At 44.7% G+C, this 14,468-nt stretch overlaps 1 protein-coding gene across 1 annotated transcript in view; it reads right to left on the bottom strand.

Annotated features, from left to right (window-relative positions):
• Positions 1-14,468, bottom strand: part of REEP1 (receptor accessory protein 1) — a 32,275-nt gene that overhangs the window by 5,292 nt on the left and 12,515 nt on the right. The window contains exon 5 of the mRNA XM_008946735.1: positions 6,221-6,389. Coding sequence (XP_008944983.1) covers positions 6,221-6,389 — 169 coding nt within the window. The remainder of the gene's footprint in view (positions 1-6,220; positions 6,390-14,468) is intronic.

The raw sequence follows: 14,468 nt of genomic DNA, 5'->3' as shown, positions 1-14,468 counted from the left end.
GTCTGGATGCTGCCATGAAACTATGACCTTTGCATAAGAGATGAGACCCAACCAGCCTCAAAGGATCTGCTGTGGCTTTAGCCTCTGGTTTTACACAGAAAGTAGCCAATCACTATTTTATGACTGTCTAGTCTCTGAGAGCTCATACAACATGTACATGTTTTCTCACACATCTTTCTGGAGTTTTTCTGGTCAGTGGGCACTGAGCTATCCAGACATATCCTGAAGGCTGATATTCCCCCACATGTCCTGCAAAGCTTTCGGTGCTTAAGTGCAAAGCCCAGTCGCAGCCTTGACTCTCTTGCACAGAGGAGTGGAGGGTATCAGAAAGCACACTGTGCTCTTCTGCTCTGAAATCATTCCAGCTGAGAATGATCTCTGCCTGAGGTAAGCTTGAGCAGAGAGAGCACTTGGTCTGGGCAATACAGGGGGTGGCTCTGTGATCCTCTGTCTGGCCCAGACATTGTCAGCTCTGGACACTGACCATCCTGTGATGCAACACAAATGTCCTGGTGCTGAGATACATCCCACTGACTCACCCAAAATCAAGGCTGGCCTCTGCTTAGCCCACAATGGAGGTTTCCACTGACATCAGCAACCATGAGACATGTTTGCATCAGCTACAGGACCCAGCTCTGTGACACAGTGGCCAATAGCCCACTCCTCAAGTCACACCTGTCACTCAGCAGCCATCACAAGGGAACAAATCTTATCCACACTGTCCAGGATGCTTTTAATACTGTAAGGTTAAGAAGGGCGAAAGCTCCCCACTGTTAAAGACACATCCATTTGTGGTTGTTACTGGACATTTGCCACAACAACAGGATTGCCTTGAAAAACATTTGGAAACATTATTCTGGAGCTTCCATTTTTTCCATAATGCTGAGTAGCCACATGACATTTACAGTCCCCCAAGGAAAGGGGTGTTTCTGCCTGTGGAAGAAGCACAGGTTGGAACATGCATTGGAGCTAAAATATCACAGGCTATCCTGAGGGTGCCAGGACACTAAATTGAGAAACGCTGAACTAAGAGCAAAGTGAAAGATCAGATACAGAGGACAGGTGGTGGGTCTGCTACGTGCAGCAGAGGCAATCATCATGTTTCCTCAGGGTGTGTCAGAGGAAGGTGCACACATACTTCTCAGGAGCAGTGCTGATGCCTCACATCACGTGCTGCATGTAGGGTCAGCAGCCACACACAAATCAGGGCAAAATCAGCCTCTGCCCCTTCGTGTCATGGGCACGTGGCTTCTGATGGGTGTGAGGAGGAGGAGAAGGGTCGTTCTGTGGGATGGGTGTGAATAGACCTGGAGCACCTGGAGCCCAATATATGCTAAGCTGTCCCTCTCCTGCAGAAAGCCATCCACATGAGCAGGACTGCTCAACATAGAGCAGGCACCACTGAAAAGCAGCAAAGACAGCAAAAGGTAGAGGAAAAGAAGGAGTAACTCCCCTTGTCTCAAAGGCAGCTCTCACATATTCTGTTTCTTGGCCTCATACAACACTCTTCAGCAGGCAAAAATAAACCTTTGCAGTGTCTGCATGTGGTCATTACTAACTAAATGCCAAGCTCTTCACACGGTGCTTTGTGTCAAGAGAGGATTCAGAGTCACAAATCCATCTAACCAGCACCCGTCACATTATCAAAATAACAACGGTGGAAATGAGACAGGCTGAGCAGGGACTTAATGCAGCCTGAGTACAGTGTGGTCCTGCAGCCAGCTTCTGGCCACAGCCAAACCCCACTGGTGTCAGGACAGTCTTTTCACAGGTATGAGTGGGCTTGGAAACACACCCAAGAGATGTGAAATCAGAACTTGAACCACTCCTGGTGCTCACAAGGGGTTGGGGGGCTTCACACTGACAAACCTGAGTTTCAGCAGTCTTACCCGTGCAGGAAGATAACAGACCTCCCTCCATCCCCCTGTCTTTCCCAATCACTTTCTTTCAGAGATCATATCTGCTCTTTAACACAGTCACACAGCAGGATTGGAACTAGCAACACAACGTTCCACACCAGATCTGGCTGTGTTTTCATTGCTCAGGGAATGGGGCCCATCTAAACTCCTGTAACCTCAACCTGAAGAGCCATCTCTTGTCTTTGCCTCGCTGTGGTAGGTGAGGGTGTGCTTCCATGCACCATTCCTTCAATGCCAAAGTTGGCTTGAGGAGCTTCCAGTTCCTGGCCTCTTGATCTCACAGTATCTCCCTGAAGCTCTCCTTTGATCTCATAACACATCTCCCTGAAAGTGTCCCAGAAAAGTTACTTTGGAGGCTCGCAGTAAGGTGGATCAGCAAATCTGTCCGAGTTAAAAATAATCCCTCAAAAATAATACAAGAAAGTGTTTTTAATTTGGATCAAACCCAGGCTTTCTTCCCAGGTCCCCAGCTCTTTGCTGCTGTACAGCTTGAGTGACCACAGCTAGGCTGTTCTACCACCCGAGGGTAGCACTTGACACCTCGTTATCGTAAGGCTGACACTCTCTCTTTGATGTGGCTGTCTCTCCTGTTGAGACAATTAAGAGCCTGTGCTAGATGCAGAACTAATTCTCCAGCCTTTGTACATCTCTGACAGCCATGTGAGAGAAATCACAGGAGCTGTAAAACACTCCCTCCCTCAGGCAATCTCTGCACGTACTCTTCTATCCATCCAAGACTGTGACCCCAGAAGGACTGAGTGATGCTCCCAAAACTCTCAGGCAGGGGGATGCCAGTCCCAAAGCAAAAAGGGTTATAACTGCTAGAGCTGTGCTTGGCTCTTCCACTTGGATGGCTGGCTGTGCACTTCAGGTCCCTGTCCCTGCCACACTTACTGACTACTGACAAATCCAGGCAGTAACTTTGAGAGCTGCACTTGCAGAGGACCACAATGGGTCAGTATGGATGGAGGATGTAGGGCAATGGTGAGGGTGGAAGCACCTGAATGAACACATGGCAGAAGAAGGGCCGTAAGAGTGGCACCCAGACCAGCAAGTCATCAGGATCCCAGAACACTCACATGCAGCTTCTTAGATGCCTGGACTGGGAAATAAAGGCCAGAAAAAAAGAAGGGAAAACATAAAAAGGGACATTTCAGTAGTCCAGAAACTTCTCAGAGGCAGTGGCAACAGAGAGCACTGTTACTACAGAGAAACCTTCTTGCAAAACAGAGGTCAATCTGATGTCAGAAGTTAAAAACTTGCAGGCTGATAAGCATACAAAGACCTGGTCTGAAACCAGAATAACAAGAAATGGAAGGCCCTTGAGACTAAAGGATGGGATGACCTCGAAGGTAAAATAATCAGAAACAAGACACAATGATTTAGAGCATTTCCTGAAGACAGTACAATTCTGCCAACTTTTGTAGATAATGCCTCATTATGGCTTTTTTTCATAAACCAGAGAAAGATTTGGACAAAGATCAAAGCATTGAGGTGTCCCCTGCCATAACCTGAGGTGATTTAAGTATGAAAAACCACACCTCCAGTAGGAGAGGTTATCTGTAAATGTAGGGCCACCTTAGTATAATGAATTAGGTAATTGATGGAGCATGCATACAAAGATGTGTGATGTAAAATCATGTAACCAATCACACAATTTCTTTGTTATTTGTACTGTATATAAACTGCTGCTGTTTGAGCTAATGGGGGCTGATTCTGTGATTTATCACCTAGCACCTATTTCTGCAGAACCAAAATAAAGCAAATATCTCAACTCTATGTCAATTAGCATTGCACACCTGGTAAAGGACCCTTTATTCTGGGACTACAAATCCACAGACAGGACTTTTCCACAGATACTTTACATGTTATAATTACTGAAGTGTACAGGAAAGCCACATAAGAATTCTTCTAAGGTATTGACCTTAAAATACCCAGGCATCTTCTACCACATGCAGCTTTCAGGACCTGGGCATAGGAAGTACAATTTGTTCTGTTTTGCAGACACACTGAGCAACAGAAGTACACTCCAGGTCATATCAGTATTTTGCAATACAACAGGGTGTGAATTCATGTGTTCAAACTCACCATCTTGCCTCCTAACCACCACACTGCTTCTTCTGTAGACACAGGACTCCTTCCTTCAAGCCCTCCCTCAATGTCCCTAAAGCAGGATTTAGAGCCTCCATAAAGCAGGATGTCTATTCTGACCAAGGGTACAATGTTTGCAGTCCCTGCCACGCTCTCTGTTCGTGTTCTTAAAGTCATTTCATGTACCCCAGCTACTGCTGCCAGGCTTTCTAACACCTGGTGGCTTCTAAGACACCTTACAAGAAAGGAAAGGTCTTCAGCTGAGCCATCCCCATGTCAAACAGACAGTCCAGGGTATTTTTCCTGACTCCTCCTGATGTCAAACCGAGTCCTGTTGTCTCTAAAGCAGAAACACAAAGAGAAGTCTAATGTTTCTGTGAGACAGTGGGGACTGCTGACATGGACAACTGTGTCATCTGAGGAGTATGGGACAGAAAAAACATCTCTCAGCTGTTCTGTAGTCACTGCTCATGCACGTACTCATATGTATATGTGACATATATATATATAGCATACTAATCAGCAGTAGCAAATTCTGTCTGTCCCTTGCTTATGTGCAACACTCCAACAAAACAAAATGGAAGGTGGAGCAATGGGACCATGTCTGGGCTTGGCATACCTAGAAGAGTGCCAGCTCACTCTGAATATGACCCCTACAGAAGTGATCACACTCTCCCATACACACACAGTAGTTAGGACTGATAAATTCACCCTTCTACACATTTTGACTACAGACATAATTGTGCCCATGCAAAACAGCACAGGGACTGGAGAGACCAAGACCACATCCTTCACTTAATCTGATTAAAAATGAGAGCAAAATTGGCTGCAGTCTTCCACATGGCATGATGTAACCACTTTTGAGCAAAATCACTCTCTGCAGGTGCCTCTCTGTATTGTCTACAGGTGGAGATCAGTGACCTCAAAGAAATCACTAAGTGAGATACGACAGGCAGAGGTTGTGTATACAAGACCTTACATAAACAGAATAAAACCTCTGTGCACTAACAGTAGCTACTTCAGTTACCTGTAAAGAGAACTTATTCAACAGACAATATTAAAAAAAAAAATAAAAAACCAAAAGGACAGAGAAGTCTATGAGCTATAATTCTCAGAATTTGCAAAGAGCTTGAAGGATACTCTTTAGGAAGGGCAGGACATTTTTAATACATTCCAGAACTAAAGCAAACTAGAAAGCTACCCAGGTTTGAAACACAGTGAATGTTTACACAGACCTCAACACACACAAGCTTGAAACTGCTAAATTTCAAACTTGCCAGCATATGTTTCACAAGCTACTAAATGCAACACACCTGCAAATTCTTCTGTGGCTTCTCATCACAGCAGTTGAGCTGCATGGTCTTTGGTGGTATCTGGGAGTCCCAGAAGCCATCTGGAACCCCCTGCTTGCGACAACCCTTCATGTCTCAGTTTTTGAGATCTAATCTTCAAAGCTATCTCCTATTAAATATTTTTTATCTGGGCTCACAAAGATTTCTTTAACCAAGCTTGAAATAAGTTTTTGTAACAAAATTCTCAGGGATGAATCTTATTCCCACCACAATGTTTCTTCTCTTTGTTCTTTCAGAATCTGAAAACAAACCACTGCCCTTCAGAGAGACTTGTTATGGGTAACAGTGTTTATGCAGACAGCCTCCATGTGATAAACAGCTGTCCAGTCTTGGTCTCTGCTTCTAAGACTGTTATTACGGGTTTTATTTCTCAGCAGGCTTCATCAGTGGTAAAGTTCTGGAACTACAACTGTCAAGTGTTATAACAGCTACTGTACAGTTTAGAAACAGCACAAATTCAAACCAGAGAGAAGCTGTATCACCATATGGGGGCTTTGATGATAATAACGACCCTTGTCCACTCTTCTTGCTCTTCCATTAGCCCCTCTCACTGAAAAGCTACCACAGAGCTTGCAGCCCCCAGTCCAGAGCCTAATTTTCAACTCGAGCTGCAAGAACTGATGCTGGCTGCATTGCATGCACAAGTCCCATTCTTGGTCTCAACCAGGAATAGGAACCATCAAACAGTGATCCTGTTTTCTCAAGTGTCAAGAGACTCAACAGCAGGTCTGTGTCCTGTGAACTCTGGTATGTGCTGCCTGAGGGGTCTGTTGCTATATATTGCTGCCAACTGCATGACCTCATTCAGCTGTGTGATATTCCAGACAACACAACACTGAAAATAACACTGGCACTTACCTGAGCTGCCAGTGCCTTCCGATGCACTTCTGGCTGTTTTTGGCTGGCTCTGTTTGCTGCTTGCCCGTACAGTGACCGAAGGAGGAACAGTGCTGCTGCTGTCTCCACGAATCGTCGAGAGATCCTGCATGCTAAAGCTCCTTAGTCTCTCAGACAGGGCCCCCTGTCCCTAGTTAAATAAGTAAGCAAATAACACACAGAGAAGTTAGATTCAACAGTGTATTTTGAGCCTTTCTTCTCCCTTGCATATTGAAATCCATGAGGACAATAGCAGGAGAAAAATATTGCCTGGGCCAGTAACCTAGAGAGGACAAAACTGAGTTGTTAAAAGCATCATCTGCCTCTCTTTGGCTCTTCCTTTTGGAATGGTTCTATGCACAAAGTCATTCAAATTTTTGATGGCGAGCACCTCTGATTCTTCAATGTAGTCATCTGAGCTCAGAGCAGCTCTGGCCACACATAAAGGAGCAGGATGTTGTTGTATCTTTCTAGCAGGCACTTTTCTTCATTAGGATCTGAGTCAAATGGGTGCTTGGCTTCAGAGACACAATTGAATAGTCTGCATGAAAATAACTCCCTTTTAAAGTTAATCATCTATGATGATGTCCAGCCAGCCATTCTCAGTCATACACAGAATTTCCAGAGCACAGAAAAATGGATATTTTAATGTAATAAAAACTTACTGTTAAATGCAAAGAAATATTCCAGTGCTTTTTTTTCATGCAGCTTAAGGAAGAAATAAACTAACACAATATTTTTCTTCCTTTTTTAGACTAGCTCTCAATCAGGCAACAAACATATTCCCTGGTGAAAGGCACGTAGCTGGTCTTTATAAAGGATGGGTTGGTGAAAAGATGCCTTTCAATAAAACTACATCCCATCAAAAAGTTGACTACAAGTATATCTCTTTGTGAATTCTGTAACCCTCACACTACATCACTGTCATGAAGTAAGAATGTACAATCAATATACAGAATCTATCTGTCCTTCTCTGTTGGCTACATTGAGTGACATTCAGAATATAAATAGAATAACTGATGAAAAGTACATTTAGGTGCTAACATTTTGTTGCAGGGGGAAGAGTCTGAAAGATACCTCACAGCAAACAGTCTTAAAAAAATACTGAAATAAATACATAGAGGCCAATTTTAAAATATTTCTAACAGTGTAAATTAGGAAAAATGTAATGGATGCTTGGACTGAGGTGAAATCAGAAAGATGGCAAACAACAGTAAATATCCTGTTTAATAAAAAATGGCCAGATAAGGCACATCATAGCAATTCACACACCACCTTCATTTAGACTTGTATTTGTCAAAGCAGTGCAGAAGGGGAAGCAGAGCCTGGACACTGCCAGAGGACTCCAGGCTGGGGCTGGACCAGAATACATCACTGCTCCCTTCTGGGCTGCAGATCTGAGTATCCTGCCCACAAAACCAGGGTACAGGAGAGAGGCCTGTGGAGAGCAGGCTCTGGTACTGGCCTGGCATGGAGAAGGGACTCATCCTGACCATCCAGGATCAAGGATGAGACTGAACACAACCCTTGCTAAAGCCTGTAGGCAACACTGCCTGTCCCCTCGTGCACCAGCACCGAGTATCAAGAAGGCAATGCATCAATTTACTTAAAAGTACTGATTTACCAACATCACTTCAGAGATTTCACATGCAGAGTAATGGAAAATCAGTGCCTGTACCCCCCAGAAATTCCTTAGCACCTCACTTTCAGACACTGTAAGTAGACAAGGCATCAAGTGCCTGTAACTACAGCCACTGGGGCATCCTGGGCTTTCTACATTCAAGATGAGGATTTCTTCAATGCTGTCCCAAAGCAACATCAGTAGACATGTGTCATCTAAGAAAAATAAAATAGAATAAAATAGCTGCACTGGGATTTTCCTCTTTATTTTTTGTTAAGGTCTCTCTAGATATGCTGTGTTTGGCAGCACTTTGCACTTACAGAGAAGTCTCCACATGGCCACTGTGCTGTTCCTGCAGACTCACTCTCCTCTTTCCCATTAACCTGTTCTACTTTTTAAAGCATTTTAAATTGAATAGGCTTTTTTGCCTGTATATCAAGACATTTTGAGGATTTTATATGCTCGGCAGTGAGTCCTGAGAACTGATGTTAAAATCTCACCTCCATCATCTCACTTCCCAACCTGCCACAGGAGTCGATGCTTGAATTTTGGCTACTCCTGCCAGTGGCTGAGCCTCCCTGGGGACATCCCACTTGTGCATCCCCAGCCACACTTCTCACTCCAAGAGGCATCTCCAGTTGTTCCTCTTAGGCCAGTCTAAGGTATGTTACTCTGCAGTTTATGGCTTCAGCTGTGACTGGGCTGGTAGACTGGCATTTCCTTGCTGGGCTGGTTAGCTGGGGGTGACCTCAGCCACCCAGAGCTCAGGGCAGTGCAGTTCTGGATGGGTTGTGTAGCTCGTACTGAACTCCTGCCATCCTATGCTCAGTAGCTGATTTAAAGCCACCATGAGACATCCTACCCTGCTCCAGCAGACAGATCCCTAGTGAGAGCAGGCTGAGAGCAATCAGAGCTCTCAAGACTGTTTTGCTGTTGTGGAATGACTGGAGCAGCAAAGCCGGAGGGTTCGCAGCTGATGAGCTGCTGTAACCTGAGTGCTAGATTCCTCCCGCACCAGCAGCTCCAGTGTCAGCAGTGCTCCAGCTCTTTACCTCCTCCAGCCACCCTGCTCAGCCAGCTAACCCAAATACCATTTCATTCCAGTGAGTGATTGATGTACGGGGACATGCGTCAGACCAAAGATGGGATCCATGCGTCGGACCCACCTGGCAGGGAAGGTGGCACTAACACACCCTTTTGCCTTGAAAATGAAGATGATATGATAATATTCCTGCAGTGAAACTTGTGATATAGTGGCATATAATGATCAAAGGCCCCTGAGAGTGCTCTGAAACCAGGGCCTGATGTGTGCCTGTCATCTGTGGGTCTGTTGCACTAGCTTATAATGCACAGCCACAGCCTCACACACAGGCAGGGCAGCTGTGCTAAACAACCTGGACTTTCTCCAGGAAAAAAAAAAAAAATTAAATTGTCTTTTCTTGATTTTTAAATTTAACCTGAGTTTATAACAGCAAAGACAAAAGTTTCTCATCACAGATAACAGCAAAACATTATTGTTCCTACCATTCCATGAAACAGGTTGCCCAAATCTCAGAAATGGCAGGAATAGCAAAGGCTTAGGCTGAGTGAGGGCACTGAACAAGTGTGGAACCCTGCTGATTTCCTTTCCATTTCTCCTCTCTCCAATTTTTTCACCTTTAGTCTTTGTAGGGATAGATATTGTGATTACAACAGAATCAGGATGGTTTCAGAGTAAAATGGAAAATGTTGTCACCAACCTCAGTTTCCCTGTCAGATGAGCAGCTGCTGTATATGAAATCACAAACACTGGAAAAGCCAGCACTGTGAAGGTTTGCACTGCTGCAGCTATATGTTTTAGCAATCTAGACTTTGTCCAGCTGTAACACTTATTATTCCACAATAAGACTTATCATTAATTAACAAAAGAGAAAAAAAGTTAGTAGCTTTATTTCACAACAAAATAGATTTAGAACAGCACGTATCTTGGGCTGTGTTTGGTTAAAACAATCATATGGAAGAAGAAGAGCAGCTGTTTGGGGGATTTTTGTTTACCATCTTGGCCATGATCATGCAGATACTCTTCCAACTGCTATGGGCATGGGAGATGTCCCAGGAATTTCAGTGGTTTTATTCTAGCAGCTGTTTTAACAGCATTTCACTGTGTCAACAGCAACATGGCATGATAGTATGACACAACCTTTTGAAAGTGAGGACTGGGAGGGCTGTGAGACTGTGGATGACACCACTTCTCCCTCCCTTCCTTCACTGAACACCAACTGCCCTGTCAGGATGATTGTGCTGGCAACACGGGACCAGTATTTTGGGGACTTCATCCCCTCGTAGAGTACACAGGCATGAAGTGGTGCTGGAAGACTGAGCCTTACTCTCCCTGGGCACAAGACTGCCTGCCTAGACTCAGCTTCCCCCTCATCCAGCTTCTCCTAGGACACAGACTGCCCCTTCTGATCTATTAGACAGCGATTTTGCTAGACGGCGAGGTTTTGGTGGCAACAAGTGGGAGCTGCTGCCAAATTCATCTGATCTCCTTGCCCATAAGAAAGTTCATCCTGCAGGTGAAGGTAGGGCACAAGCTGAAAGCAGACCTCTTCAGGCTTCCTTTGCCTCTTCTACCAGGATCTACCAACCTCACTAGGTCCATACATAGGACTGTTCTCTCTTTACAGGGGCAGAGAAGAGTCAGCCTTGGACCTGGCTCAGTGCTACTAAATAGGACAAAAGACAAATACTAAAAGGACATGGTTATATTCCCCCTGTAACTGCTAGAACTTGATAACAACCTTATTTAGATTCATGCCACTACCAATAGTATTAGGGCATCATCCATCAAGACAGACATTTAAGCTGCAGAAGCTCACCTGTGATTCCAAGGGAAGTCAAAAGCTCCCATCCATGTGGCATAATAGTTAATCTAAAACTAATTCAGGTACATCTACCTGCTTCAGTCAAAACTGCAACTGTAGCATAGGTGTACCTTGCTTACCCCCATCGAGAACACTCTCCCCTTACTTTTGCTTTAAAGAGTAGGGGAAAAAAAAGGTATGAAAATACTGAGCTTTCAAAGGCAGCTAACCTGCATACTGCCTTCCTCTAAACACTGCAGACATCATCACGTGCAGAAACAACCATCAACCTCTGTGGGCCCAGAGCACTGGTGCAACCAATATTTGCTTGGAAGGATCAAAAATCTTGATCCTTTCCAAAACTTGAAGTCAGTATTGTAATAGGCACTGTAAAAGGCACTCCATCAGATGCAGCTGGAATTGTCTTAATTACTTTACCTCTCTATAATAAATCTCTGCATTCACATTTGAAGTGAAACTTTTCAGAAGGAGATGGATTTACAAGTCTGGAAAAACTGGATTTGCATCCAATGGAATCATTCACTAAAATTACTCCGTGTACATAAGTAGCTTTACATAGGCTCTAGGAAAATAAAATTAGACACATAATTTTTAAATCTGCACTTTATATAACAGTCCCATTAAAAACCACCTAAATATAAATAAATAACAGCGTCTAGATTTTATCATACCTTCAGTCTGACTATCTGAAAGAATTCTGTAGGCATTATTCAGGCTTCAAAACACCCCTAATACCTACAAGCTCCACTTTGCAGCTGTGGAAACTGTAACACAGCATGGTGAAGTGACACAAATCAGGAACCAAAAAATGTCAAGTCATAGAAGAGAAGCTTTTAATGCTATCAGTGTTAATAGAGCATGGAACCTTCTGGCTCTTTGCATCTTAGGATCAGCCATTAATGGACAGGCAAGGGAACACTGAGTCACACTCACCACACTCCCAGCACAGTACTGAACCTGTTAATGTTCTCTCCCATTTTGCTGCACCTTTGGTTAGCAGTTCTCCACGCTAGCAGATACGTCTGCATGCATGTTACAGCCTCCAACCTGCAGCTGTTTACTGCAAGGTGTAGGGATTTCCTGAGGTGTCAGTTATCACTATGCTGTCAGCAGGACTTCCCCAACCACACCTATCAGAAACACTTGTTGAGATGCTCCTGCACTTCTGAGCCAAGTCCTGGCCTCACTAGCTCCACTACAACCCCAACCATCCTAAGGGGATCACAGCAGTGGGAGAGAGGCTCCCCTAATCCATTAGTGAGAAAACGACAGCAAACTCAGCAGCTTGGCCAATGCAGTAGCAGCAACCCGAGTTAGATGGGTTTTCCACGTACAAAGCTCCCTGCCTGGCTGCTGGGGTCTCTCTGATTGCCAGCAGAGGACTTGGAAGGCATTTTGCTGATGAGATCAAAGACAGGCTTTCAAAGCTCAGCACGCAGGATCTACTCACTGGAAGCAGAGCAGACAGCATCTGGCCTCAGACCAATCTCAGCTGAAAACAGTTCAAACTAGTCTAATGGGGAGGCAGGCATTAGTTGGGGGTTAGTATAAGCATTCAGCAGATTACCTGCCCCTTTTTCTGGTCCAAATACAAGTGTAAATGAAGTAGCTGAGAAACCTAGCAAGGGAAAAAAGAGAGCCATTGTGGCAACACACATAAAAGCTTTGAGAATAAGGTCTACTTGAAGCATAAGTAATCAAGGTGAGACATGAGCATGATGCTGGCACCATGTGCAGGGACTCACATACACATAGAAAGCAGGGACACCCACCTGTGGACTACACCTTTGAACGTAGGTTCTCCCTTCCTCAGCTTTCCCAGAGAGATGGAGAAACCACTCCATAACCCCAGCTGACAGGGTGTTACCTAGCAAGTGTGTTTAAAGAGTAAAGCAAATTATAAGCACAACTGTCTGCCACTCCACTCCTTGCACTTGATTGATGCTTTTCACTGGAGAAACCCCAGTGTCTGGCCACTTCTGTAATCCAGAGTTAAGATCATTAAGAACAGAGTGCATTTATGACTAATTTAGGGATGGGATTAGGTGAGGGACACATGGCAACCATTTTAGACCTGATGACTGACAGGTCTTCTCAGAAGCAGAGTAACACTGGGGAATTACCCATGGTGATGAGTGGAAGTTTGCACACAGGAGCATAATCATGTCTGGCTGTGGACAGGTCCTGCTAAGAGCAAAACCATCAGCTCTATGCTCTGAGCACAGGCCTGACTGAGGCAAGAAATTGCTTCTGCCACCATACAAACATCCTACAAGCAATGTCCTTATGGCCAGGGCCTGCGTGCTGTACCTAGCTTGAAACAGCTTCCCAGTTTGGAGATGTCAGACAGTATTAAAAACTTAAAGGGAAATCAGCTGATGTTAATGTTGATGGTGGAAACTTGATTTCATCCACCCTTTTTTGTTTGTGCAGTTAATTTCCTCTCCTGGGAACTGTTTGTTCTTGTCTCTCCCAGCCTGGTCTCTCTGTATAAATTTATGGTTTGGTTCTGCTGTCCTGGGCGTTCACTGGCTATTGTCTGCTTCTTGGAGACACCAGTGAAAGAGTCAACACGAGAGAGAAATTGGAAAGAGCCACCTGGATTGTAGCCTAAACAACACGGGGGGTTTATTCATTTGGGAAAAAGAGATTCTCAAAGACATAAGAATGAAAGATACCTCACATCATGACAGGAACAGTAGTTCATAAACTACTATGTTCAGTGATGTGATGCCCTGTGTTTCAAGAAAGCCATTTGCTGTTCCTCTTTATTGGTATAAAAGAGCTCAGCCATGAGACCTCTGGTTTTGGATCCCAAATGGAGATCCCTTAAAGGAAGCTACTCACAAAAGGAGCATGCTCAGCCAGTCAGAGATAACACTAACAGATCCCCAAAGGCTTCTCAAACTGCATACTTTAAATCACTCATGACTTCTGCAGCTCTGGGCCATGCTGCAGACTGGGGCACACTGCGTGGCCACTACAGATGCTGTACTAAGCAGATTGCTCAGAACTCTCCTCTGATACATTTGGTAAGTGAAGAAACATTCTCCTTCCAAGCAGTGGGATTTAATCGCTGCAAAGAGGCTTTATCCCATGTCTTAAAGGAAAGGATGTTCCCCATCCCCTGCCTCTTTCTCAAGTCATGCAAGGGTGCAGTTCTCCACTGTCATGCCATAAAAGGCAGCATCTCTCTCCCATGTAAGTATATCCTCCAAACTCCCACAATAAATAGGTCTCAATTCTTATGGAAAATTAGGGATCTAAATATCAGCTTTCAGGCAGTTGCACTGGCTACACCAGCCAGATACTAGAAATGAATGAAAAGATGCTGTCTGACTAGAGAGGATAAAATCTAAATCATCAGGAACATTTTCCCTCCAACATCCCAGTTTAAATAACCAGCAAACACACTGGGAAACTTCCCAACAAATATCTGGGGCTACAGGACCCTAAACTAGCAGAGCTGCGACCGCCCAGGAGGGGTGAACCCAAAGATGGAAATGGAAGTGACAATGCCAGACCAGACAGGTGGTTGTGAGCTGCAGCAGTTTGGGAACTGCTGACACTGCACTCCTGAGTGTTTGGGAGGCAGATGAGCATAATGACACCCTCCCACTTTCGTCTGCATGCCTGGTCCTTTTAACTGAGTGGCTGCTAGCTCTGGCAGCACCACAAGCCGTGTTACTCCACGCATGAAGGCTCCTGGACTCTTTCTCAGACTTATTAAGCACAAACAGGCTTT

The sequence above is a fragment of the Merops nubicus genome, unplaced genomic scaffold (assembly GCF_000691845.1).
Source record: "Merops nubicus isolate BGI_N331 unplaced genomic scaffold, ASM69184v1 scaffold59, whole genome shotgun sequence".
NCBI lineage: Eukaryota > Metazoa > Chordata > Aves > Coraciiformes > Meropidae > Merops > Merops nubicus.
This window is presented reverse-complemented; position numbering and strand designations above follow the sequence as displayed.